Genomic DNA, 26,112 nt, shown 5'->3' with positions numbered 1-26,112 from the left:
ACAGAGGCTACATGCAAATGGTTGTTGGATAAGCAATGAACTAGGATGAGAGAAATTGGGCACAGACCAAAACAAAGCAGTTCACATCCATTCCTGAAACTGCGGCTTTCGGCTGCCATCACGTGGCTATCCTTCTGGCAGATGTTTGAGGTAAATGCACAGACCAAGAATATCAACAGAAAGATAGTCAACATTTTAAAGGAATGTATTTTGATTTGAAATTATGAGAACTTTTAAATGTCATTATTTTTACACGTTTTCTCCTCTTGCATCTCTTATAGAGTCATAGATTTTTCAAAAAGTGATTTGCGTAGCTAAGGCACTTAATGCTTCCCACAGCAACATTATTTTCAGGAGAAATTGGCTGGAGTTAAAGAAGAGATTTAGCTGATCCTAGCAGCCTATTAGGTCCCATGCCAGTTATATAAGAACAACCACATTAGTCCCAATCCCTCCTCCTTATTTCCTGTATCCCTACAACTTATTCCATACCCCCCCCCCCCCCATACATGTCTACCAACTCCACTCTGATTCCTACTGACATTAACCTGCACTAAGGAGTAATTTACAGTGGCCAGAATGAAGTGGGAGGAAACCAGAGTATGCAGAGAAAATCCATGCACGGTGAGAAGGTTTTTTGTAAGATGGGTGAGATAGTAGCTGGCAATAAGAGGAAAACTGAACGAGATACTGACATCAGTGGTGATATAATGGTCTGAAACTGGAAGGGTGAAGTTTGAGCATGAATCCAGGAAGACTGAGTCAGAACCAGAGACACATGTTAAGAAAAGACACTGCAAGTAAATGATTCTTTGTCAGATCATTGTGAAAGACAGAAAGGAAAGGATTAATAATTAAATCAAATAGGGGAAAATAGATAAACAGTATGATGCAGGAGAGGGGAGAAAGGACTTCTTTAAGATTGGTGCTCCAGGAAAAGAAATGGCAATGAGTTCACTTACTATAAGTACTGAATTTGCTTCATATACAAATCAAGATTGGAAAATGTTGAGAGCACTCCGCATTATAGCTTGAGCTGGTTGCATATATAGATTTGCATAAAAAACAGAAAATACTGGGGATCCTCAGCAGGCTAGGCACCATCTTTGAAGAGAGAAACAGAGTTAATATTTCAGTTCAATGCCTCATCGTCTGAATATTAGCTCTGCTTCTCTCTTCGCAGATGCTGACTGACCTGCTGAGTATTTCTGGCATTTATTTCAGATTTCCAGCATCTATGGATTTTTTGTTTTCATATACTGTTTTACAGAATCATAAGAATCAGAATCAGGTTTATTATCACTGTCATGAAATGTGTCATGAAATTTGTTGTTTTGTGGCAGCAGTACAGTGCAAAGACATAAAATTACTATAAATTACAAAATAAATAAATAGTGCAAAAAGAAGAAATAACGAGGCGGTGTTCATGAACTGTTCAGAAATCTGATGGTGGAGGGGAAGAAGCTGATCCTAAATCACTGAGTGTGGGCCTTCAGGCTCCTGTACTTCCTCCCCAACGGTAGTAATGTGAAGAGGGTATGTCCCGGATGGTGAGGGTCCTTGCCACCTTCTTGAGGCACTGCCTCTTGAAGATGTCCTTGGTGGTGGGGAGGGTTGTGCCTGTGATGAAGCTGGCTGTGTCTACAACCCTCTGCAGCCTCTTGCGGTCCTGTGCATTGGAGCCTTCATACCAGGCTGTGATGCAACCAGTCACAATGCTCCCCACCATACATCTATAGAAATTTGCAAGAGTCTTTAGTGACATACCAAATCTCCTCAAACGCCCAATGAAGTAGAGCTGCTGGTGTGAGTTCTTCATGATTGCATCAATGTGGTGGGCCCAGGATAGATCCTCCAAGATGTTGACACCCAAAAACTTGAAGCTGCTCACCCCTTCCACCCCTGACCCCTCAATGGGGACTGGTGTGTGTTCTCCCGACTTCCCCTTCCTGAAGTCCACAATCAATTCGTTGGTCTTGCTGCCATTGAGTGCGAGGTTGTTGTTGTGACACCACTCAACCAGCCGATCTATCTCACTCCTGTATGCCTCCTCATCACCATCTGAGATTCTACCAACAACACTAGTGTCATCGGCGAATTTATAGATGGCATTTGAGCTGTGCTTGGCCACACAGTCATGAGTGTAGAGAGAACAGAGCAGTGGGTTAAGCGCACACCCTTGAGGTGCGTCTGTGTTGATTGTCAGCGAGGAGGAGATGTTGTTACCGATCTGCACTGACTGTGGTCTCCCAATAAGGAAGTCGAAGATCCAGTTGCAGAGGGAAGTACAGAGGCCCAGGTTTTGAATCTTGTTGATTAATACTGAGGGGATGATGGTGTTGAACGCCGAGCTGTAATTGATAAACAGCAGCCTCACGTACATTTTGTTGTTGTCTTGGTGCTCCAAAGCAGAGTGGAGAACCAGTGAGATTATGCCACTGAGATAAATATGCTCCCAACAGAATGTTGGCAAAAACAAAGGGCAAGCAATTCCATGAAGTTCAGAGAGCAAAGGAGCTTCAGTTACTGCATAGGCATCTAGAATTTGGACTAATGCACCAGAGTTGGACTCATTTTAAAATATATACTATGTAGCAGTGACGGCAGAAGATGCACTTGACCCCAAAGAATTACAAATGACAGAATTGGGAAGCAAAACTGCTATCCCAGTTAATCCGTCACATCACTTATGACAAGGATACTAGCTGTATCTGTTTATCTAGAAACATTATGCAAAATCTCACTTCAGTAAAACTTAGACATGATTTAAGAAAACTAGCTGGAAATGTGCTTGGAGTTGTGACTGCAACATTAGGATACAGATTCTATATATAATCACAATTATTGTTTCATACATGATCTTACATTTTCTTAAAAAAATATATTTAATTCTCTAATCTTTGTCACACAATAGATCAGTTTAAAAATACACTGCAGAAGAATTGATTATGCACGTGATTCCATTGATTCCAAATGTTAATGAATTTATGCTCAAAAAACAGCGGCAGTTTTAGAAATGTTCCTCTTCCTGGCTCCACAGAAAAGGTAGGTTTTCCCCCTCACCTTCTATTCTCTCTATCCCTCCCCTAGGCCTACTTCTCAGCATCAGTCCAGTAAAGGGATAATTGTTTCTGCCACAACATGCAGGGAAATGCTCACATTGCGATTCAGCTGCATTATTGTTATGTATACTGAAAGAAGAATTGGCGTAGTTAACCATTCTGTGCTCCAATGGGCCTTTTTTCAGAGGGAAAATGATTGCTTGCTCTTGATTACATGCAAAGCTCAAAGATGTTATATAGAAGCATGAATCTAAAAGTTGAACCAAGGCCAGATGACAACAAATTTAGTCTGAATGGCTCAAGTCAGTGGCTCGTAACTGCTGAAGGGATTTTCAGTTCCATTTTTTGTTTATACTTTCTTAGGTTAAAAAAAGATAACTGATAAGATTTTAAATTATATTGTGGCCAAAGACACTGAGGAATGGATTCATTTTGGTCATGCTGAATTAGCAGCTGCATCTGATTATAAAAATTTGTCAGTGTTTCCTGACAGCACCCAACCAGATTGAGAGACTGGCTAGCTGTCGGGCAGGACAGACATTTGGCATGAGGCTCCAGCAGGGAAAACAGAGGGATCAGAAAAGCCAGGAGTGAGATGCGGAGCTTGAAAGCAAAAGGAGAAATCAGAAGCCAGAATCAGGAAGAGATTAGGTTCTGGAGAAGAAAGAAGATCCAAGGCCACAATCAGGGAAGATTGAGGGGCCAAAGGAAGGTCAGAGGTCAGAAGGGAGATCAGAAGAGTCAGGAGCTGTATGATGTTGTTGACCACTGAAACCAATGGGATGGACCCAAGTTATAGATTGTTAATATTTTTACATTCTACCCCACCCAATTTTATCCATTTTTGAATGTTACAATTCCCAAGATTTCAGCTTAATGATCTTAAGTCACAACCAGGATTGTTATAAATTAATTCACACCTACTTACAAATATACTTAGAACAACATAGGAGAACATTTGACCCATCAAGTTCATGCCAGCCCCCATAAGAGAAATGCCAACAGTCCTTCTCCATCATATCAAATATCCCCCCGATATTCCCATCATGGGGTCCATATCAAGAAAGCTCACCAGCGCTTCTACTTCCTCAGAAGGCTAAAGAAATTTGACATCTCCCCTTTGACCCTCATCAATTTTGATCAATGCTCCATAGAAAGCATCCTATCCGGATGCATCATGGCTTGGTATGGCAACTGCTTTGCCCAAGACCGCAAGAAACTGTAGAGAGTTGTGGACACAGCCCAGCGCATCACGGACACCAGTCTCCCCTCCATGGACTCTGTCTACACTTTTCGCTGCCTCAGTAAAGCAACCAGCATAATCAAAGACCCAACCCACCCCAGTTGTTCTCTCTTGTCCCCCTTCTCATCGGGCAGAGGATACAAAAGCCTGAAATCACATACTAAGGTTTTGAGACTTATCTGTGTATATAGACAATGTAATTCAGCAGGTTTCCACCTCTACTAACAAACATGATGTGCTTACCCACCTTGGATCAAACTCCTTATTTTAAATTGCAGCAATATACTTCATTCATATTACATACAATTGTTACACATCTTTCTCTACATCAATTCAATATATTTATTCTCTAACAAGGTTTCAATGCCACTCCTATTTCCTTCTTAAACAATACACCTATGAAGCACCTGAGATACTTTTACACAGTGTCCAGCAGTGGCAGGACTCTGATTGTGGTCCTTCTCTGCAGAGCCTTTGCGGCGGCTGCACTGAGCTTCAATGCATCCCTCAGCACATACTCCAGCACCTTGGAATGTGCCAGTCGGCAGCATTCAATTGTGGACATCTCCTTACATGGGAAGATCTACAAGTTTTGGGCAGACCAAAGTGCATCTTCTTACACAAACCTTTTTTTATATTTTAAAAATAAACTTTATTCATAAAAATATATAAAAGAAATACAATACAATCAGTACATATCTTTCTTTATATTCATAGTGTCATCAAATCAGTCCGTTCATTCCACCATCAAACCAATACATTTTATTTATAATGCGTCAAACCCACTCATGTTTCCTCCTTAAACAATACTCCCATGAAATGTCTGAGAGGCTGTTACACAGGACCCAGCCCCTCAGTGTCCAGTGACAGCAGAACCTGAGAGTGCAGTCAGTCACCACAAAGTCTTTGTCGTATTTGAAGACCAACAAGCTTCGGGCATCTTTCATGGAGCTGATGATATTCCAGCAGCAACTGGTATTTCTCTCGATATGCATGGATCAGAGAGCCCACTGTTGCACAGCTACTCGGGACAAACCTTGACCAGGACTTTTACAAAGAAGTTCTGGAAAAGGATGCAAACACACTGTCCACAAAGAATGGACGATCGTCTTACCTCATCACAGTCATCTTGAGGGCAGAGTGCATTGGGAGTGAGACTCCAACTCAGCAGGAAGATTTGACAGGGAGGACTCCTCTCACTGATGTGGATGGGGGTTAAATTTGCTTCATAATTTTTCTGTGATCACTTGGGATATTTTGGTATATTAACGACATAATATCATTGTAAATTGTTGGTATTGCAGACTCCTACAATTTAGATTTACATTTGCAAATATTAGCATCTTTAAAGTCATAATTCATTCAGCAGTTAAATCCGTCAGGAGATTAGAGTGGAGAGTATTGAAAGTTAAGGAGGGACAAATGTTTCCTGAGCCAACATATTTAAATAAGGCTCATTTGGATGAGTGCTGTGAATGGCATTTATCCGATGTACTTTATCTAACTAACAAGTACTTCGCGGCAAACAAGATAGAATTCAGTGGAATGCAAACCTCCTCCTGGAACACATTTTCTTCCCAACTGTGTTGGGTGAGGATAAGATAATCAATGGAAAGAGTTAATGATTCATACCTCCCCATGTGATACAACTATAGAGCAGTAACAATATATACTGCTTGCTATATATTGTTCACTCTCAGAAAAATAAAAGGTATATACCTTTATAAGGTACAATTATAAGGTGTATACCTTATTGTCTATTTTATTACTTTGTGACTTAATGTGATGGCTTTAAAGCACACATTCCTTCTCCCATCTCACACTGTCTCTGGGGATATAACAGCCATGCCAAATCAAACTAAATTATAATCAATATGTTAATTTTTGTATCATAGTCATTATAGATTTTTACAATCTATTTGTTTAATTCTTAGAATCCAAAGGTAAAATTGAGTTTTCAAGTTCCAAACGGCATTCAATTTAGTTTTCCATAATAGATTGTTACCTAAATCTGTAACCTACGATCTTAAGGCAATTGATGTCTAGGTTAAGAAATTAGTCCAAGAGACCGACTTGATATTAGGCCAGAGCAAGAATCGTGGGTTTTCTCCGAGTTTACCGATCTTTTACAAGTCATGACATTCGGCCTTGATGACCCGGGGTTAACAAGTGAAAAAGAACAAGGATTCTCACCTCCAATCGTTATCCAAGTGCCCCCCTGCTAGAATTTTTTTTCCCCCTTGGCCACTGGGTGAGATCAGGGAGAATTTCTGTTGGGTGTGCTGATGCTGTCTGTCCGGACTCACATCCCAAGAATGGTTACGGTCGGGACAATAAATGAAACTGTCTTAAAGAGAGTAAGGAAAGGAAATCTGGGAAAGGAAGGATAAATCTGGGGAAGAAAAGATGGAGTTGCACTGGTAGGAGAGTTCCTGGTGGATCATTTGATAAGGACCTGTCCAATGTGTGGCCTAAGGTGGTTCTTTACCTCGAGAGCTGTCGAGGTGACCATTGTGCTTCTTATAACAGCGAAGCATGCAATGGCCCAACAACCATCTCAATGACCGGACAGTTGATCACATCAGGTGTTTCTTTGATCGGTAAAATCTCTTCCATAGTCCTGTATTGACGTGTTCCGTGCAGCCTTTAGTCATCGTTTAACAAATTCGGTTATCAAGGATCATTTATGCGGGCTCAGCTACAATTTGAAGTGCAGGGATTCGGAACAAAACTGTCTAAAACTGATATCAATGCAAATTTAAACAGTTACATTCTTGTTTTAAGAAACGAAGAGCGTTAAAGCGAATGGACTTCTCCCCAGTCGCTGGGCTCCTGTGTGTCAATGTGGGAAATTACGGCTGGAACTGCTGTTGGTCTGAATACGGACGTTAAAAATGAAGGCAAATGAAAAATCTGAAGGCAAAGAGAGATGGAGGGGTTGCTGATTTGAATGTGGAGGCGGGACAGGCTTTGAGGTATGTAATGGTTTCCCTAGAGCTCGGGAGGCAGGAGGTGAGAGCGAACTGTTAAACTCGCTGCAGTTGAAGAACAGGCAGAAAACGCCCGAACAGAAGGTCAGCAGCTACCACCGGTCCCCTCTCAAACTGAGGTCTTGTTGGATTTCAAAGCACGAATGAAGTATAACCCTTGGCAAAGAAGATGAAATTGGGAACAGCCTCTCGGTAAGTTTACTGAAAGGATGATGGGCGAGATCCTCCGGTAGGTTTGAGTGCAATATTCACCACTATTTGATGTATTTTTAGGTTCCTCTCTGTGGTGATATTCATCTTGCAGACGGCAGGAACTGAGGCTGGTAAGCGATTCAAGTGAAACTGGGCTGAACTAATGATTTCTGTTTCTTGTGACATCCAGTAATAACAAGCGGTTATGTTTGCTCAGTTTCAGGCTGCGAAGGTCAAAACTGTGAAGATAAAGATACCCCCGAATCCGTTGTTCAGAAACACACAGAGAAAATCCACAGATCCTCTTTAAGACATTTTAATCAATTTAACAAACAGGCGGAAGACCGAAAATCTCGAAGCCATGAAGCGGTCATACCGTTCATTGGATTAACGGACAGTAAGTCATGGCAATCAAAAAACAGAGGTCACCGTGAGACGAATACTTACATAAAGTTGCAGTTTAATGTTGGCCTCGGCTGTTAAATAACAGCGGTGGGGGGTGGGTCACTTTGTCATCGCTAATAAAATGGCTTAATATGTACAAATATTCCAGTTTATGCTGCAATATTTAGACAGAAGTCGTAAACTTGATCCGAGTTTAGCTTTAATTGCCACGTCCCTCTAATCAATCAATCAAATCTTCAATAATCTCTCTTTAGTTTTTTAATCCTTATCCAAACAAACGAGTCTTTACTAAGTAAACATAGCACGCTCGCTTGGTTTTATTACCATCCTACCAGCTGGGTGGGAAGATCTTCTGAGGAAAACAGTTCCACTTCTAAATCATAATTATTGACCGCACTTTAAATTCTTAATAGAAATTAAAAGGAAAGAGCAATCTTCATTCTTCGTGGAATAGCAGAACGGGCTTGAAGAGCTAAATAGCCCACTCTAATTCCTATGCCTAATGCGCAATATTTTACATTTGTCTGTTGGACCCGTTGGGTGAGAGAACATTTCAGCCACCAATCTGAGCCTGTCCTGACTCACAAACGGTAGGTGATTGAAACTGTTGGGGATTGAGGGGAAATTCTCAACATCGTATCCAGATTTTCAAGTATAACTGTAAGCAAAACCATTTTTCTCACCTCTCAATTGCAATTATTTGAGCAATTTGAAAAATTTATCCCCATAGTGATCGGCACTGTATGACTTATTTTTAGTAGGTTATTAAGGCAAAGTATAAATTACGTGAGAAATTGAAAAGCAGTCTGAATTTTCAAGCCTGCTGTGTCTGCTCTGCATGAATGATGAGATGAGTTGGAATTTTGATTTTCAAACCAAAAGAAATATGTTGAAATAAATCAGGATTTCTTTGGGCCCTGATTACTTACAATAATTAATGGTAATTTTAAGCTTGGGTATATTCAAATGAAATTGGGAGGATACTTGGAAGTAACTTGGCATCAAGATGGGTGCATCTTTGATACAACCTTCAGGTTGAGCCCAAGGCAGAAGTCCAATTTATGTAATAATATCGATTGAGTAATTAATATTGGCAGGACCTCATGGTTAACTACCCCAGTTCTTCTTTGAACAGTGCAAAACCATCCCTTCTGTTCACCTAAGAGGGCAGACAGGATCTCAGCAGAAAGGTAATAGCTCTAACTGCACAGCAACCCCCCCCCCCCCCCCCCCCACTTCAGTACTGTACCTGGATTATGTTTCAGAATCTCTGGAGTAGGCTTGAACCCACAACCTTCTGACTCAGGGACACCAGTGTTAATACTAAGCCTGGGCTGATACCAAATGCAAACCTCTAGACCTATGAAATTTAACAAGTTGCATGTGCTTTGTGGACCGGCTGACTGAGGATTGCAATTTCTAAGTTTAATGACAACTGCTTGGATTTGCCTGATCCAAAAATGCTGAGAAGTCCAACAATAGTAAATATTAATTGTGTCGATTTTACGTTTTGGTTTATATTTGTGTACATTACAAAAAACAGTGACTTGCCCCAATTGCCAATGTTCTTTTGCCCAAATTGCTATACTTTGCATTGGTTTATTTGACCATGCAGAGCATTACAGCTGAACCCCAATCCTGTCCTCACTTAGCTTCCACTGGTGTGTGCTTTTCATCAAGATTCACCAGATATTGATTTGCATTTTCTTTTAATCCTGTGGTCACTTGTAACAACACAACCAACAGCTCAGGTGAGATAAATCTTGTTGGTTCATAGAGCCAATGTATGTTTTCATGCATCTGGTTTGTAAAAGCATTGGCAGCCCAGTGTAAGAACATAATTTTCTTATCATTTGAACCAAACAAATAAGTTTTATCAGTATGACTCACTTCCACATTGCTTTCACCAAATCAGCCATCAAAGGCAGCTACTGGATTCAAACTGGTTCTAATATCTCTAATAATAAATCTTATATCTGCAGTTTACTTTGATTGTGCTGCATATATTGAAGGAAAAGGCTCAAAGTAGATAATGCTATATTTCTTGACACATGAATGATAGAGAAATGGGGGCTATGTGGGAGGGAAGGGTTAGATAGATCTTAGAGCAGGATAAAATGTCGGCACAACATGGTGGGCTGAAGGGCCTGTACTGTGCTGTAGTGTTCCATGTTCTTTGTTTATGATTTATTTTTCTTTCCTCAGGCAGCAGGCTAAACAAGAGTTGTTGTCAGAATGGAGGAATTTGTGTACTTGGCAGTTTCTGCATTTGCCCTAAACACTTTGTGGGGAGAAGTTGTGAATACGATGAACGCATTAGGTATGATCAATTGTGTTGTTCAAACTTAAGAATCACAATCCTCTCAGGTGGTCACAGCTGAGGTGGATACGAGTTACATGGATCAGGATGGTTGAAACTTAGAGGATTGTGATGAAGTCTGATATTACTGTTCTTCCTAAGGTTCGCCTCCTCCTGATTTGTTCAGTATGTATGCCTTATCTAATCAGGCCCACAATAAAATGAAACATTCCATTACCTCCACTTAGTCATTAAATATTGCATCCCAGGTGACAAAATATTTGTCTTCTTGATGTTCAATAACTGACCAGTTCTCAAATTCTCTTTGCTTCTTACAGCAATTTTTCTCAAGTCCACTTCACTTTCAGTAACACGGTGGAATCATCTGTACACCTTGAATTGTTGATCTTCCAACCCCACCCCAACTCCCGTCTCCCCACATTTTGAGTGCAGCCTCAGTGTCTTCCAAACATCCCATTCTCTTAATGTACTCACTGCACAGATTGAACACGGGACTGTACTGCAGTGGAAAATATCCAAGGGTGTTGCTGAACCATATAAGTCAGAAAGATGCCAGGTTTTATTTCCATTTGATTTGAGTTAGGGGATCTTGGTTTCTGAGATCCTTGATGCATGATTTCACTCCATTCTTTATGTAATTGTAACATAAACATGATGCCATTTAAAAATATTTTTTTAAATATTTTGACATATTTTGTTATATATTGACTTTTGAGTGGTTCCCTAGTATGATAAGATGGACTCTTGACTTCATAATCTACTTCGTGGCAGCCTTGCACCTTATTGTCTGCCTGCACTGCACTTTCTCAGCAGCTGTAACACTTTATTGTGCATTCTATTATTGTTTTCCCTTGTAGTACCTCAATGTACTGATGTAATGAAATGATCCATATGGATGGCATGCAGAACAAAGTTTTTCACTGTACATGTGACAATAATAAACCAATTTACCAATTTATAAAAAGAGGCATGTTTGTACTACATATTGATTTGCAAAATTAAAATATTTACATGGTTCTCAGTAAACATAGGAAAGTAATAGGAAGCTTTGCCTCCACCCTGGTTGGTTGACCAGTAAGTATAAATAATAGGCTAGGACATATTAGGTTTTGTTGAACCATCTGATTAGCATATGATTTTCTAACATTAACCTTTATCACTACTTGACTAGAGAGAAAGGAAGGTTAACTCATCTGGATAATTCTGTTCAAAATGGTATGTGTTTATCTAGTGTAATTAAAATAGGCTTGGTTGTGATGCCTTTCACAGTTAATTAGCTTGCAGACATAAATGTTTAGATTCATGAAGGATGAAAGCCACTACACTGAGGTAGGCTAAGACTATCCCAGTGTGACACCTGCCACAGCAGGAATATATATTCACAAAAATTGGAGGGAAATTGGGGAAAAAGGTTAAATCTTTTGGATTAATTTTTGCTGAATGATAGTTTATGCTGAATAACTACCTGTGCTTTGTTTTCTCTGTGACAGGAACTGTGGCTACATTCCTGAAGGAGCGTGGGTGCCTAAAAATTGTACATGGTGTAAGTGTAGCTATGGGATTTTGCACTGTGTTCAAGGATCTCAGGATGACTGTGGTAAGAAATATTCAGTTTCTTGTGATTGCAATCTTAATGGAAACTTTGACATGGAGACCTTTAGTTTTTATTGCTAATAAAACATATTTATCACATATGTATTCCCTATGAAATTAGCAAATTTAAGTGTTCATTAATAACTAATAACTTTTTACATTTCCATAGAAATAAGTAATTAATGTGTTTATAAAGTTGGTTGGTCTCAGTGAATGAACATTTGTCAATAGAAAACATAAACTTCAGCCTTGATTATACAGGAGTTGTTAGTCATTAGATCAGCAATGTTAAGCAATTTGCCGTAGGAGGATACATTGGTCTTTTGAGAGAGTCCACTGAAAATTCATGAGCATGATCCTTTGGATGAAGAGACTTTGTTTAAATCCTAGGATGAGAGGGTTTTCATGGACCTGTATTCCTTGCAGTTCAGAAGAATGAAGGGTGACCTTATTCAAACCTATAAGATTCTAAGGTCCGTCTGTATAAACAAATTATATTCATCCCAGATGAGAGGAGGTTTGTCATGTAATCTGAGTGAATAATTAACATAACAAAAGGAATTTGCAAGGGAGAAGGGAGATGGATGATTCTTCCACTGATAAGGAATACAGAACAATAAATAACAGCCTCAAATTTCCAGTTAAGTGTCATTGGTGAGGAATCTCATCAATGCAGCCCATAAGGAAAATTCTTAAAATTAGAACTAGCACAGTATAGGGATTTTACAAGCACAAGAACATAAAAAGATAGGAGCAGGAGTAGGACATTAGGCTCTTCAAGCCTGTCCCCCCATTTAATATGAACATGGCCGAACCATGCTGGCCTCAACTCCTCTTCTGTGCCATTTCCCTACCCCTCTGTTTCTTGATCTATCAAATATTTATCTAACTCCACTTTAAATACTTTTAACTATCCAGCTTCCTTCCACCACCTGCCAAGACAGAGAATTCCAGAGATTCACTACTCTCTGCGAGAAGAAATTCCTATATACTTCAGTTTTAATTGACCATCCCCTCATCTTGTAGTTAGGCCCCCTTGTTTGAGACTCTCCCACTAGTGAAAACATCCCAAATGTCAACCCTATCAAGCCCCCTTAGAATCTTATAGCTTTTGAATAAGGTCACCCTTTATTCCTCTGAACTGCAAGGAATACAGGCCCATGAAAACCCTCTCATCCTAGGAATTAGCCTTGTGAATCTCCTTTGTATTGCCTCCAATGTTACTATATCTTTGTTTAGGTAAGAGGACCAATACTCTACGCAGTATTCCAGGTGCAGCATCACCAAAACATTGCACAATTGCAATAAGACCTCCTTATTTTGAAACTCCAACCCCTTTGCAATGAAGCCCAAAATGCCTTTAGCCTACTTGTTGGACCTGCCTGCTAACTTTTTGTTATTCATGCACTAGAACACCTAGATCCTTCTGTCCTTCACTCACCTGCAATCATTCTCCATTAAGATAACATTTTGCCTTTTTTTTATTTCTCTTACCAAAGTGCATGACCTAATACTTCCCCACATTAAACTTCATTTGCCAGTCTTTTGCCCACTCACTCAATCTATATCCCATTGCAAAATTACAGTATTCTTACCGTAACATGCCCTTCCACCTATTTTCATATCATTGACAAATTTGGATATTGTTCCTTCCTCCAGGTCATTAATGTAAATAGTGAACAATTGCAGGCCAAGAGCTGATCCCTGCAGCACTGCATTACTTACCTCCTTCCAGTCTGAAAAGGACCCATTTATTCCATCTCTGTTTTCTATTGTACAGCAAGTTTTCAATCCATTCTAATTTACTTCGTCCAATACCTTGGGCTTTTAATTTGCCTCCTATGTGGCGCCTAGTCAAGATAAAGAGATGCAAAAGTAACAAAATAGTAGAGCAGGCTACATGTGTGCAGCATTGATATTCCAATGTTTCAGTATGTTCCATTGTCACTTGTTCCTGTTCAGATGTCCTTAAGTAAATTACAGAATTTTGTCTTGATATCATTTGCTTCATCAGGCTTGTTGATCTCTTCATTGTCTCTTACAATCCTTAGGTCTTTCACAGTTTCTGCCGTTGCTCCTCAAAAGAGAGGATGTTTTAATTTATGTTGTGTGAGACAGGATATTTAAATTGAATCTGCTTTATCTGCATTAAACATGTGAAGGTCTGTCACCAACCAGCTCCCCCACACCACCTTCATGTTAATACAGTGATTTTAGTTGTAGTGCAGTTGGCATGAAATTTATTTTCTGGATGGAGAGGAAAGAAAAATCTGGCTGCAGCACACTTCGCCACATTAGTGATTTTCAACAAGTTATATCTGGTACATGCCTTATTCAATGAGTTACTGAGCAAGAGTCCAGTAAGTCCAAAGACCTATTACCTAGCAGCAAGCACACTAGAAGCCAGCTATTACAAGAAAAGTTGGAGAGATGGAAGAAGCAAAGGGAGAGGAATGATACAGTTCAGTGTGGTGAGAGTACATGGGCAGTTGAAACTGGAGACCCAGCAGCAGAATGTGGAGATGTTAAGGAAAGAAGTTCATAGAGTAGACCAGGGTTGTTAAAGGCTCACCCATTCATGTGGCATGAAGAGAGGTATTGGTGTGTCACAAGGCAAGAAATTTTAAGGGTGGTGGATATAGTGCTGGAGAAGATTGCAGAGAGAGAGGGTAAGGAGAGACAGTCTCTTGACCACATGGATTTTAAACAATATGTCAGAATGGAAAGCGTTACTACGGACATAGATGACAGGAGAATGGTTACCACTGGAGATAGAATTTGTACCAAATTCTAGAGTTTATGGGGATTAGAAAGGCCGTAAGAAAAGCAATAAATTAATTGAGTCTTTGCATGGAAAATATGTATCAAAGTTTAATGAAAGAGGAACTAAGCAAGCCATGTCAATTAAGTCAAAAGGATATACTGAATGCGATGGTCTGATAAAAATAAGTTCAGTGACAAGGCAATGGAATTTTGATTAGAAGTTAGTTGTAGTCTTCCCAGTGTTGAGTTGAGTTGGAGGAACTTGTGACACACAAAACATGAAAGCATGGAATACTTGTACAGCTGAGAAAAGTGGTGGAGATGTAGGACTGGGTATTATGACAGAAAATACCAGCAAATAAATATATCTTTAAGGAAATAGGAGAGAGTTGATAATAGGTTATTAGGGATTCTGAAGGTGAAGACATAGGCTAAGAAAATAAGTCAGTCTGCATTCAAAGGATTAGGGAAGGAAGCATGCAAATACAGGAGTGTGATAAGTGGTTAGAGATGAAGGGGGATGAAGTGGTACTTCAGCATTAGTTGCCTGGTCAATTATATTGCATGGTGTGGACATTTCAAAGACTGTCAAAGCCATAATTCATAAAGGTCTGGGGTTACTTCAGTGCTTTGTGAAAGGCAACAGTTACAAAGATAGGATGGGAACTGAGTTTTAAGAAGGCTAGGCATGAAGCTGTAAGGCAGTGCACAATAACAGAGCTTTTGAATAACTGTGAGAACGGATGATTGTCTCTTTTTGAGGAGAGAATGGTAGTGGATTTTAACAACAGCAATTATATAGTGAAAATAACATAGTAAAATATCCCAGTCACATCGGAGATTAGCAAACAAAATTTGATATTGAACCACTGATGTCTGCGAAGGAAACACTTATCATGCAAGATTGCCCAAAGGTTAGGATGTGGAATAAATAAATGAAAAGTTAGGTGATTGAGATAAACTTTGAGACAATAGGAAGGAACACAACTGAAAATGTGGAGGCTCTGTGCTATCCACTTATGTCTAGGTGAGCTAGAGAATAGTGTAGTAATTTTCAGCAGTGACTACATTGGAGCTAAGTAATTCTCTGACTTGCCTGAATATCAATTTCTCTATGCTTAACCTTCTATTTCTTTTATACTTCAGATATTAAAAGAGATTTAAAAGAAGATCTCAGATATTACCAGTTAATTTCAGATGGCTCTCAGCTGTTACCAATAAGATGCTTGCTGCTTCCTGGGGTATTCTTAACGATTGTGCTATTTGGACTTTGTCCTTTGAATGTATGGTCTCACAAATTGGAAATGCCCCATAGAACATGTTAATTCTGTTCCAGAAATTTCAGAGAATTTATCCTCAAACAGGAAAAGATGCTGCTGTAAGACTAATAGTAATTCAATTTCCAATGGATTGTTACGTTTAATTTTTCAAAGCACTGCATCAGTTCTACCATGAAAAAAGAATTATGCAAGGGTACAGGATATGTTTGTGACAGACTTTAAGTGCACCTTATATGCGAGGCATTGACCTAGTATAGTAAAATAGTGTTTTTTTTCATGATATCTTCATTGTTTTGCAACAGCGTGAAGTAGGTAAGAAGGGAGTGTTGCAATGATTGAATCATGTGATATTGAAGAGACGGAATTGTTCAAGGCAGTCTTGAGCAGATTAGTAGTTTTATGAGAATAACATCGTCTTTTTCTAGTTTCATTATTCAAGGAAGCAGCTTGTTAGACTGTTGAATAATATTTTCAATGATAGTTTTAAAAATATTATTTATGTTGTACATAATTTCTGTTCTAAATATGAAGTTATTTCATAATATAAAATTTTAATAAATCTATTTATGCCAGTTCAATCTATATGTTCCTCAATGTTTGGAAATGACTACTTACTACCGATGGATAAGATCTCCACTACACAATGAAATCCAGTCATTGCCATGCATGTAAGTCTGCAATGCCACACAGGTGGAAGGAAAACTGGAACAAGACTGATAATGCCCATTTAACTGTATACTACCATTCTCTAAAGCATGTTCCACATCTGGCAGTCTAGGAGAATCAGTGGGGAAGTAGAAAGCAGCTGCTGTTGCATTGTGGCCAGGAATAGGGAAATCACAATGACTTCACCAGCTGCATCACCAACACATCCAGCTTGACCACTTCTGCTCTTAGGCGGGATTATAGAAGAGAATTACTCCTAAATACTTATAATAGACGATAGCCATAAAAACTTCTTAACCACTAGCAACTTACATGGCAAGTGAGTGATCAGATGTTATCATATAGAAGCACAACTGATGAATATCTGAAATAGAAATGTGGGAAATACTCATCTGTGTAGAGAGAAACAGAGTTAATATTTCAGGTCAAATCACCAATGATCACCTGACTAGTTGACAATTTCCTGAATTTATCTTCACTTCAGTGACACAGTTTACTCTTTCACCATACAAGGAATAAACCACGCAGACTCATGTTAAAGGTTATGAAAATGTTTTCCCTTTCTCTGACAAATGAATCACCCATTACAACTGCATTTATCTGGTAGTTCCATGGACGTGCTCAGTCTACTCTTCTCTAAAATGACTTCATCCTCTGGCATTAAACACTGAAAAGCAATCCCAGAGAATACACTCCCAGAGATCCTTTACACTGCCTCCATCTTCAGACTCTCTCTCTTGCTGTAGTATCCTCTCCTGATCTTTCCTCCTTTTCAGAAGATACTGACACATGCTTAGCAGGGATAGTAGGTACATTTCACAGGTGTAGTCATCTCTTTGTCACATTATCCAAGTGTCAAGTTTGCAAGTAGCAGCCCAGATAAATACAGGCCATTTGTCCAAAATGGTATCAAAATATTGCACACTTAGTAATGAGGTAGGAAACATGCCTATTTTGTTCCCACTCCTTCCCAATTATAACCAAATTTGTTTATATTTGGCAGGTAATTAGCATGTGAGATTGTAGTCTTTTGCCTGATGATTGCAATTTCTCTAGTGAAGGTAGTCCATTGATTAATTCTGCACATTCCTCTTTCCACAGCTGTAGGCCCTATAGTTTTTACAAGAGACTTTTTCGGTACCACTATAAATCGAAAGCTACTCTTTCATGGCTGTCCCTCACTTTATTAAGCAAGGCATTTGAGGATGTGAAGCAGGAGAAAAAGAGAAACTAAAAAGTGGCTTAACTTCATGTCATTTTCACTCCAATTTACCTTGTCAAGAACATGATCTTTGAAAATTAAACGAATTTATCCAAAATTAACAGCAGTGAATGATAACCTCACTGCTGTCCTGACTGAGATCAGCTAATTTGGCACTGATGATAAATTGAACTGAGTTATTCCATTCTGGTGTATATGATGTAGTGACATTTGTTCAAGGAGCCACCAGAGAAGACCATATCATCTGCTTGCAATGGTTTGAAATTGATTAGCTGAACCATGTGTTGCTTATTTCTTGATGATCATGTAGATCATAATCTCACATATAAATCACCTGACAAATATGAGCAAAAGGAGACCCTGGTTAAAAGAATTGTGAACCTTGTTGCAATTGCTCTCAGTGCCTCCTGGTTTAGCAGTGTAGAGTAGTTCAAAAAAAATTGCAAGGAGATACATAACCTCATTACATTATAAGTATATACACATCCAGTGTGGGTACAGTTATTATTAGTTGAGAAAACAAATGTTAAAATGAGAATGTGGGCAGCAAGTAGTTAAGTTTATAAATATTAAATGTCTAGTCAATAAAAAGATGGTGAGATCTTATGAAGGCAAACACATGCTCTTGCAGTAAGTGCATACTTTCAAGATCTGAATTAGAAACTAGAAGTGCTGGAAATATTTGGTAGATTCTGATGAAAGGAGCAAGTGGGTACTCTCACAATATTTAAGAAATATTTAGATGAACACTCAAAATATTTCGGCAAGGAAGACTATGTGTTGTGCTGGGAAATGGGATTAGTATAGATAGATACTTGATGGGCTGAAGGGTCTGTTTCTTTTTTTAATTTTTAAAATTTAAGAAGAAATTTTATTTACAGCGTGGTAACAGGCCCTTCTGGCCCAATGAGTCCATGCCGCCCATTTTAAACCCAAATTAACCTACCTGTATGTCTTTCCATGTTGTATGACTCTGAAAAGTCAATGCTCCTGGTGTGGCCTCCTGTACATCGGTGAGACCCGATGCAGATTGGGTGACCTCTTCGTCAAGCACCTTCTCTCAGTCCGCTACAGCAGCCAGGACCTCCCGGTGGCTACCAACTTTGATTCCACATCCCGTTCCCATACTGACACGTCTACCCATGGCCTCCTCTACTGCCACGTTGAGGCTAGGCACAGGTTCGAGGAACAACACCTCATATTCTGCTTTGGGAGTCTCCAACCTGATGGCCTATACATCGATTTCTCTAACTTCCGGTAACCCTACCTTTCTTTGTCTTCCCTCCCCCCCCCACCCTTTGTCTTCCCTTATTCCCATGCCTCCCTTCCCCTGCCTTGATGATCTGCCCATCTCCTCTCCTCCCCCATCCTTTATTCCATGATCCACTACTTCCTCCTACCGGATTCCTGCTCCTTCAGCCCTCGGCCTCTTCTCACCTCTCAGCTTATTACATCTCCTCCCCCTCCCCCATCTTCTTATTCTGGCTTCTGCCCTCTTCCTTTCCACTCCTGATGAAGGGTCTCAGCCTGAAACGTCGACTGTTTATTTCCCTCCATGGATGCTGCCTGACCTGCTGAGTTCCTCCAGCACTTTTTGTGTATTGCTCCAGATACATCCAGCATCCGCAGGATTTCTTGTGTCTCGAACTTGAAATATCAACTTTGTTCCTCTATCCACACATTGTGCCTGACTTGGCTGTGTACTTACAGCATTTTCTGCTTTAATACTAAATGAATATCTAGTATCTGTATTTATTAAGGAAGAGGATGCTGTCAGTGCTACAATAAAGGAAGAGGTACAGAAAAACTCCAATAAGCTGGTATCTGACTAATTGTAAATCCCAATAGTTTCATATCTGGCTCACTCATTAATCTGGACTGTGTGCCAGGATTCGGGGTGTTGGTCAGCTGTGTGGCTGGAGGCAGGGTTGGGAAAACTGGGGTCAAGAACATGGTTAAAAAAAATGGTGGCAGAGGGGGTCGACTTTTTGTGTGCATAGAACATTGAACACTACAGCATGGTACAGGCCCTTTGGCCCACAATGTCGTGCCAACATTTTATCCTGCTCTAAGATCTATCTAACCCTTCCCTCCCACCTAGCCCCCCCATTTCTCTATCATTCATATGTCTATCTAAGAGTCCCTTAAATGCCCCTAATGTATCTGCCCCCACAACTCTGCCAGCAGTGCATTCCACGTACCCACCACTCTCTGTGTAAAGAACTTACCCCTGACATCCCCCTTATATCTTCCTCCAATCACCTTAAAATTATGCCCCCTCGTATTAGCCATTGTCGCCCTGGGAAAAAGTCTCTGACTGTCCACTCGATCTAAGCCTCTTATCATCTTGTACACCTCCATGAAGTCACCTCTCATCCTCCTTCTCTCCAAAGAGAAAAGTCCTAGCTCACTCAACCTATCCTCATAAGACATGCTCTCCAATCCAGGCGACATCCTGGTAAATCTCCTCTGCACCCTCACTAAAACTTCCACATCCTTCCTATAATGAGGTGACCAGAACTGAACACAATACTCCAAGTGTGGTCTGACCAGAGTTCTATAGGGCTGCATCATCACCTTGTGGCTCTTGAACTCAATACCCCGACTAATCTCCCTAAGGAGATCATCACATACTCCCGTCTGGGTAGGTTTGCAGCCAGAACTGAAACATACAGACTTAATCTCATCAGGTTCTATTTCCCACTCCCTTTAAACTTACCAGGCTCAACCTTCCACTCCTCTTGAACAACAGATTCACTGTAAAATTTATGATAGCACTATATAATATGCTTAAAGAAAGTCAAATAAAAATTGCAATGAGGTATTGAGAGCAGTAATATCCAATAATGTGGAAAATCTGCTTGTCTGGTACAGGGTTTGCTGGATTATTAGTGTGGAACAGAGAAATAGATAGGGCAAAAATGGGGATAAAAGGAAGATCATGTTGTTATGATTTTATGAAGGTTCTTCCTGTCTTTTGAATTGATCGTAGAAGTTACTGTCCACCAGAAAACTTATTTGCACGTAAAATTATATGTAGGCTCAAGTATGTATTAACAGACAATAGTGTGATTGCAGATGGTCTCTAGAACACCTTTTCCTTTTCAAATTCACCTGAAATGTTTTCCCAATCTAAAAAAAAGTCTGCCTTTATGTAGAAAATGTAGAGAAACCAAATATGTGGTTAGTATTAACAACATGTTAGCATTCTCTGATCAAAATTATTTTTCTAAACTAAGGAACAGTTGCAAGTAACAACTTAAGTATGATTGGTTACATTTTATATTTTGTTGAATATTTCAGAATGAGGCATAATGTACATTTTTGATAATGCTTATTATCTGATAAAAACTTAATAGATGACATTTTGTGTGACCTCTGACCTGTTCAACTAGACTTCCTTTCCAAGCTATCTACAAAATAAATAAAATGACCAGCAGTGAACTGGTATTGTTACAAGCCTTATTGTTCTTAAATAAATAAGAAATGGACATTACCCATTTAGTGGACATTCCATTCACTATCTGCTATTGCAGTGTTCAACAATTGTATAAAATGTTCCTCTGAGCACTAAATAATTTTCAAATGGATTTAGCATAAAATTAGCTAATTTAATTATGTAGATAAACTAGTGATTATTCAGTGTAATCTCTTGAATAATAATTATTTCTAAATTTCCCATCTCTAGTTAATGACCCTTGTTATTTTGGTGGCTATATTACAATCAACTGCAGTTCACTTTTAATTTAAAATGAAGAACCATCAGCTCTTCTGCTGTTAAAGGCACAATTGCATTACAAATAGTATAACTTGATATATATACTGTACATGATGAGCATCTTAAGTTGATTACAAGGCAATAACCCAGTTTGAGATTTCAAACAACATAAATCACGAACATAGTTTATATTTACGTTTGGAGGTTAGAACATTGTCCAGAAATAACTGATTTACAGGTTGATTTTCAGTTGTTATACAGATTATTTGCTAGCACAGACTATCACAACAGACTCCAGAATCAGGTTCATTATCACTGACTTATATGTTGTGAAATTTGTTGTTTTGCAGCAGCAGTACAGCACAAAGACATAAAATTATAATAAGTTACAAAATAAACAAATAGTGCAAAAAAAAGGAGCAACAAAGTGGTGTTCATGGGCTGTACAGAAACCTGATGATGGAGGGGAAGAAGCTGTTCCCAAATTGTTGAGTGTGAACTTCAGGCTCCTGTACCACCTCCCTGATGGTAGTAATGAGAAGAGGGTGTGTCCCAGATGGTGAGGGTCCTTAGTGATGGATGCTGCCTTCTTGAGGCACCGCCTCTTTAAGATGTCTTCAATGGCGGGGAGTGTTGTGCCCCTGATGGAGTTGGCTGAGTCAATAACCCTCTGCAGCCTCTTACGATCCTGTGCATTGGAGCCTCCATACCTGACTGTGATGCAACCAGTCACAATGCTCCCCACCATACATCTATAGAAATTTGCGAGAGTCTTTGGTGAGATACCAAATCTCCTCAAACTCCTAAGGAAGTAGAGCCACTATCATACCTTCTTTGTGATTGCATCAATATGTTGGGCCCAGGATAGATCCTCTGAGATGTTGACGCCCAGGAACTTGAAGCTGCTCACCCTTTCCATTGCTGACCCCTCAATGAGGACTGGTGTGTGTTCTCCCGACTTCCCCTTCCTGAAGTCCACAGTCAATTCCTTGGTCTTGCTGACGTTGAGGGTGAGGTTGTTGTTGCAACACCACTCAACCAGCTGACCTATTGCCTCCTCGTTGCCATCTGAGATTCTACCAACAACAGTAGTGTCATTGGCAAATTTATAGATGGCATTTGAGCTGTGCTTAGCCACACAGTCATGAGTGTAGAGAGAGTAAAGCAATGGGCTAAGCACGCAGACTTAAGATGCGCCTATGTTGATTGTCAGCGAGGAGGAGATGTTACTACCGATCCGCACTGACTGTGGTCTCCCAATCAGGAATTCGAGGGTCCAGTTGCAGAGGGAGGAACAGAGGCCCAGGTTTTGAATCTTGTTGATTAATACTGAAGGGATGATGGTGTTGAACGCTGAGCTGTAATCGATAAACAGCAGCCTGACTTGTTGCCAGTGTTCCAACTGTTATGATTTGCAATGACAGTGACATGGAAGCATTCACAACCATATCAGCTTAACGATGTTTAATAAACATTAGAGATGTTTAGATAGAGATATAGAGGAATAGGTATACAAAATTACGAGGGGCATAGATAGGATAGATTGCAGGAAAAAAAAATTCCTATAGCATGGATATCTAAAACTAGAGGCATAGGTTTAGGATCAGGGAGGATCTGAGGAAGAACTTGTTCACCCTCATTGAACCCTCATATATTCCAACATATTGATTGGAATCTGGAAAGCACAGCTTGAGTGAGTGGTGCAGGCAGCTACTCTCACAACAGTTAGGATGTACCTTGATGAACTAATGCACAGGAGGCTACAGAGCAAGTGCTGCTAACTAGGATTGGTATAGATAAGTATTTGATGGTTGGCATGGAGATGGTGGGCTGAAGGGCCTGTCTCTGTGCTGAATAAAAGAATTGGGAGACTACTTGTCCATCTTCAGTGGCCTTCTATTTTATATTTAATAAATTATTGGTCCATCCTTGCTTTTGCATTACATTTTCCCTCATCCTTCAGCTCAGAAAATTATGTGATGCAAATTGCTGGAACTACAGGATGATAACTCTGTAGTAAAAGCAAGGGGCCATTGGAACCTAGGTGAATGGTGGAACTTTAGCACTGCTTGATTCAATTCCAGCTTCTTCACTAAGAAAGTCTTGAACATAGAACATAGAACATAGAACAGTGCAGCACAGTACGGGCCTTTCAGCCCACGATGTTGTGCCAACCTATATAAACCTACTCCACGATCAATCTAACCCTTCCCTCCTACACAGCTCATAACCCTCCATTTTTCTTACATCCATGTGCATATCTAAGAGTCTGCTAAATGTCCCTATTGTATGAGCCTCTACCACTACCCCTGGCAGCGCATTCCAGGCCCCCACCACCCTCTGTGTGAAAAACGTACCTCTGACATCTCCCCTAAACTTTCCTCCTCTCACCTTAAATGGATGTCCTCTGGTATTGGGCATTGCTGCCCTGGGAAAAAGGTGCTGGCTGTCCACTCTATCTATGCCCCTCATAATCTTATCCACCTCTATCAAGTCACCTCTCATCCTCCATCGCTCTAAAGAGAAATTCCCAACTTGCTCAACCTTTCCTCATAAGACATGTTCTCTAAACTAGGCAGCATCCTGGTAAATCTCCTTTGCACCCCCTTTAAAGCTTCCAAATCCTTCCTATAATGAGGCAACCAGAACTGAACACAATACTCTAAGTGTGATCTAACCAGAGTTTCACAGAGCTGCAACATTACCTCGCAGCTCTTGAACTCAATCCCCCTGAGTAATGAAGGACAGCACACCATACGCCTTCTTAGCCACCCTATCAACTTGTGCGGCAACTTTGAGGGATCTACGGACTTGAACCCCAAGATCCCTCCATTCCTCCACACTGTTAAGAATTCTGCCATTAACCTTGTACTGTACCTTTACACACTTTTCTGGATCGAACTCCATCTGCCATTTGTCTGCCCAGCTCTGCATTCTGTCTTTATGCTGTTGTAAGCTACAACAACCTTCTACACTATCCACAACACCTCCAACCTTCATGTCATCTGCAAACTTACTAACCCACCCCTCCACTTCCTTATCCAAGTCATTTATAAAAATCACAAACAGCAGGGGTCCCAGAACAGATCCCTGCGGAACACCACTGGTCACTGTCCTCCAGGCAGAATACACTCCATCTAGAACCACCCTCTGCCTTCTGTGGGCAAGCCAATTCCGAATCCACACAACCAAGTTTCCATGGATCCCATGCCACATGACTCTTAAACTTGTAGAATGCCTTTAATGTTCCTTTCAGGATGTCCCAAAATGTTTTAAAGATAATGAAATACTTTTGAAATGTAATCACCAATGTAATGTAGGAGACACCGCCACTTTGGACATAGCAACTAAGGAAATGATATTTCATTAATATTTAGTGAAAGATAACCACTGGCCATGATGTCAAGGGATAACTCCCCTGATCATTTTTGTAATAGTGCCAAGGAATCTTTTATAACTGCTTAAGGGGAGTTTAACCTTTGTACCCTTTGACTGTTCTGCATTCCCTCAACATAGCACTCAAGTGTCAGTCCAAGTACTGTGCACGCATCTCTGGAATGGGACTTGAACCCACAGACTTCCATACCTGGACCTAACTCTCTGGATTGGATCCTCTCTCCAGTAATTTACAAAAATTACCATTAATACTATTCTATCCCACTAATACTACCCTATTATTCTTACAACTATATGTGATCTTCCTACACACCCGTTCCTCTAATTCCGCTAACTATTGGAGGGCCTATAATACAATCCTATCAAAGTGATCATCTCCTTCTTGTTTCAATGTTCTACCCATATAGCCTCACTGGACAATCCCCCAAGAATATCCTATCTAAGCACTGTTGTTATGTCCTCCCTCTTCAATAAGGCAACTCCCCCTCCTCTCTTATCTGTACCTCTGTCATGCCTGCAGCATCTGTATCCTGGAACATTTAGCTGCCAGTCCTGCCCTTTGTTCAGCCACGTTTCTGTTATGGCTATAATATCCCAGTCCCCAGAACCAATCCATGCTCTGAGTCCGTCCACCTTACTTGTTAAACCTCTTGCACTGAAATAAATGCAGTTTAAGCCAGTGCTCTTTCCTCTCTTTTTGCCGTGCTCTTGACTATCCTGTCTACTAAGCTTGCTTTCATTGTCAGCAGTATTTGCCCCTAATGCCTCATCCACTTCACTACTGCTCAGGATTCCACCCCAGTTTAGTTTAAACAACCCAAATAGAACCAGCAACTCTCCCTACCAGGATATTGGTCCCCCTCCAGTTCAGGTACAACCTGTCCCTCCTGTACAGGTCACCTCTGCCCCAGAAGACATCCCCAATGATCCAAGAACCTGAATCCCTGCCCCCTGCACCAACTCTTTAGCCACACATTCATCTGGCCTATCTTTCTATTTTCTCCCTCACTAGCACCCAAGTGTCAGCCCAAGAACTTGTGCACACACCTCTGCAATGGGACTGGGAGTAATCCAGAGATCAATACCCTTGAGGTCCTGCGTTTTAACCTCTTTCCTAACTCCCCTTATTCACTCTGCAGCACCTCAGCCCTTTTTCTACTTAGGTTGTTGGTACCAATGTGCACAATGACCTCTGGGTGCTCACCCTCCCCCTTGAGAATGTTCTGCAACCACTCAGAGACATCCTTGACCCTGAAACCCAG

The 26,112-nt window shown here is 40.3% G+C and overlaps 1 protein-coding gene across 1 annotated transcript; it reads left to right on the top strand.

The window, feature by feature from the left end:
- The first annotated feature begins 7,420 nt into the window (after positions 1-7,420).
- Positions 7,421-19,568, top strand: LOC127580678 (cryptic protein-like). Its single transcript, XM_052034379.1, has 7 exons — positions 7,421-7,487; positions 7,569-7,618; positions 7,705-7,884; positions 10,098-10,212; positions 11,703-11,809; positions 15,715-15,809; positions 19,497-19,568. Exons 1-7 carry the CDS (start codon positions 7,465-7,467, stop codon positions 19,566-19,568), a joined length of 642 nt encoding a protein of 213 aa, XP_051890339.1. The 5' UTR covers positions 7,421-7,464.
- Positions 19,569-26,112: the final 6,544 nt, after the last annotated feature.

The sequence above is a fragment of the Pristis pectinata genome, chromosome 2 (genome assembly GCF_009764475.1).
Source record: "Pristis pectinata isolate sPriPec2 chromosome 2, sPriPec2.1.pri, whole genome shotgun sequence".
Classification (NCBI taxonomy): domain Eukaryota; kingdom Metazoa; phylum Chordata; class Chondrichthyes; order Rhinopristiformes; family Pristidae; genus Pristis; species Pristis pectinata.
The sequence above is the reverse complement of the archived record's forward strand: the minus strand, read 5'-3'. Positions and strand labels throughout refer to the sequence as shown.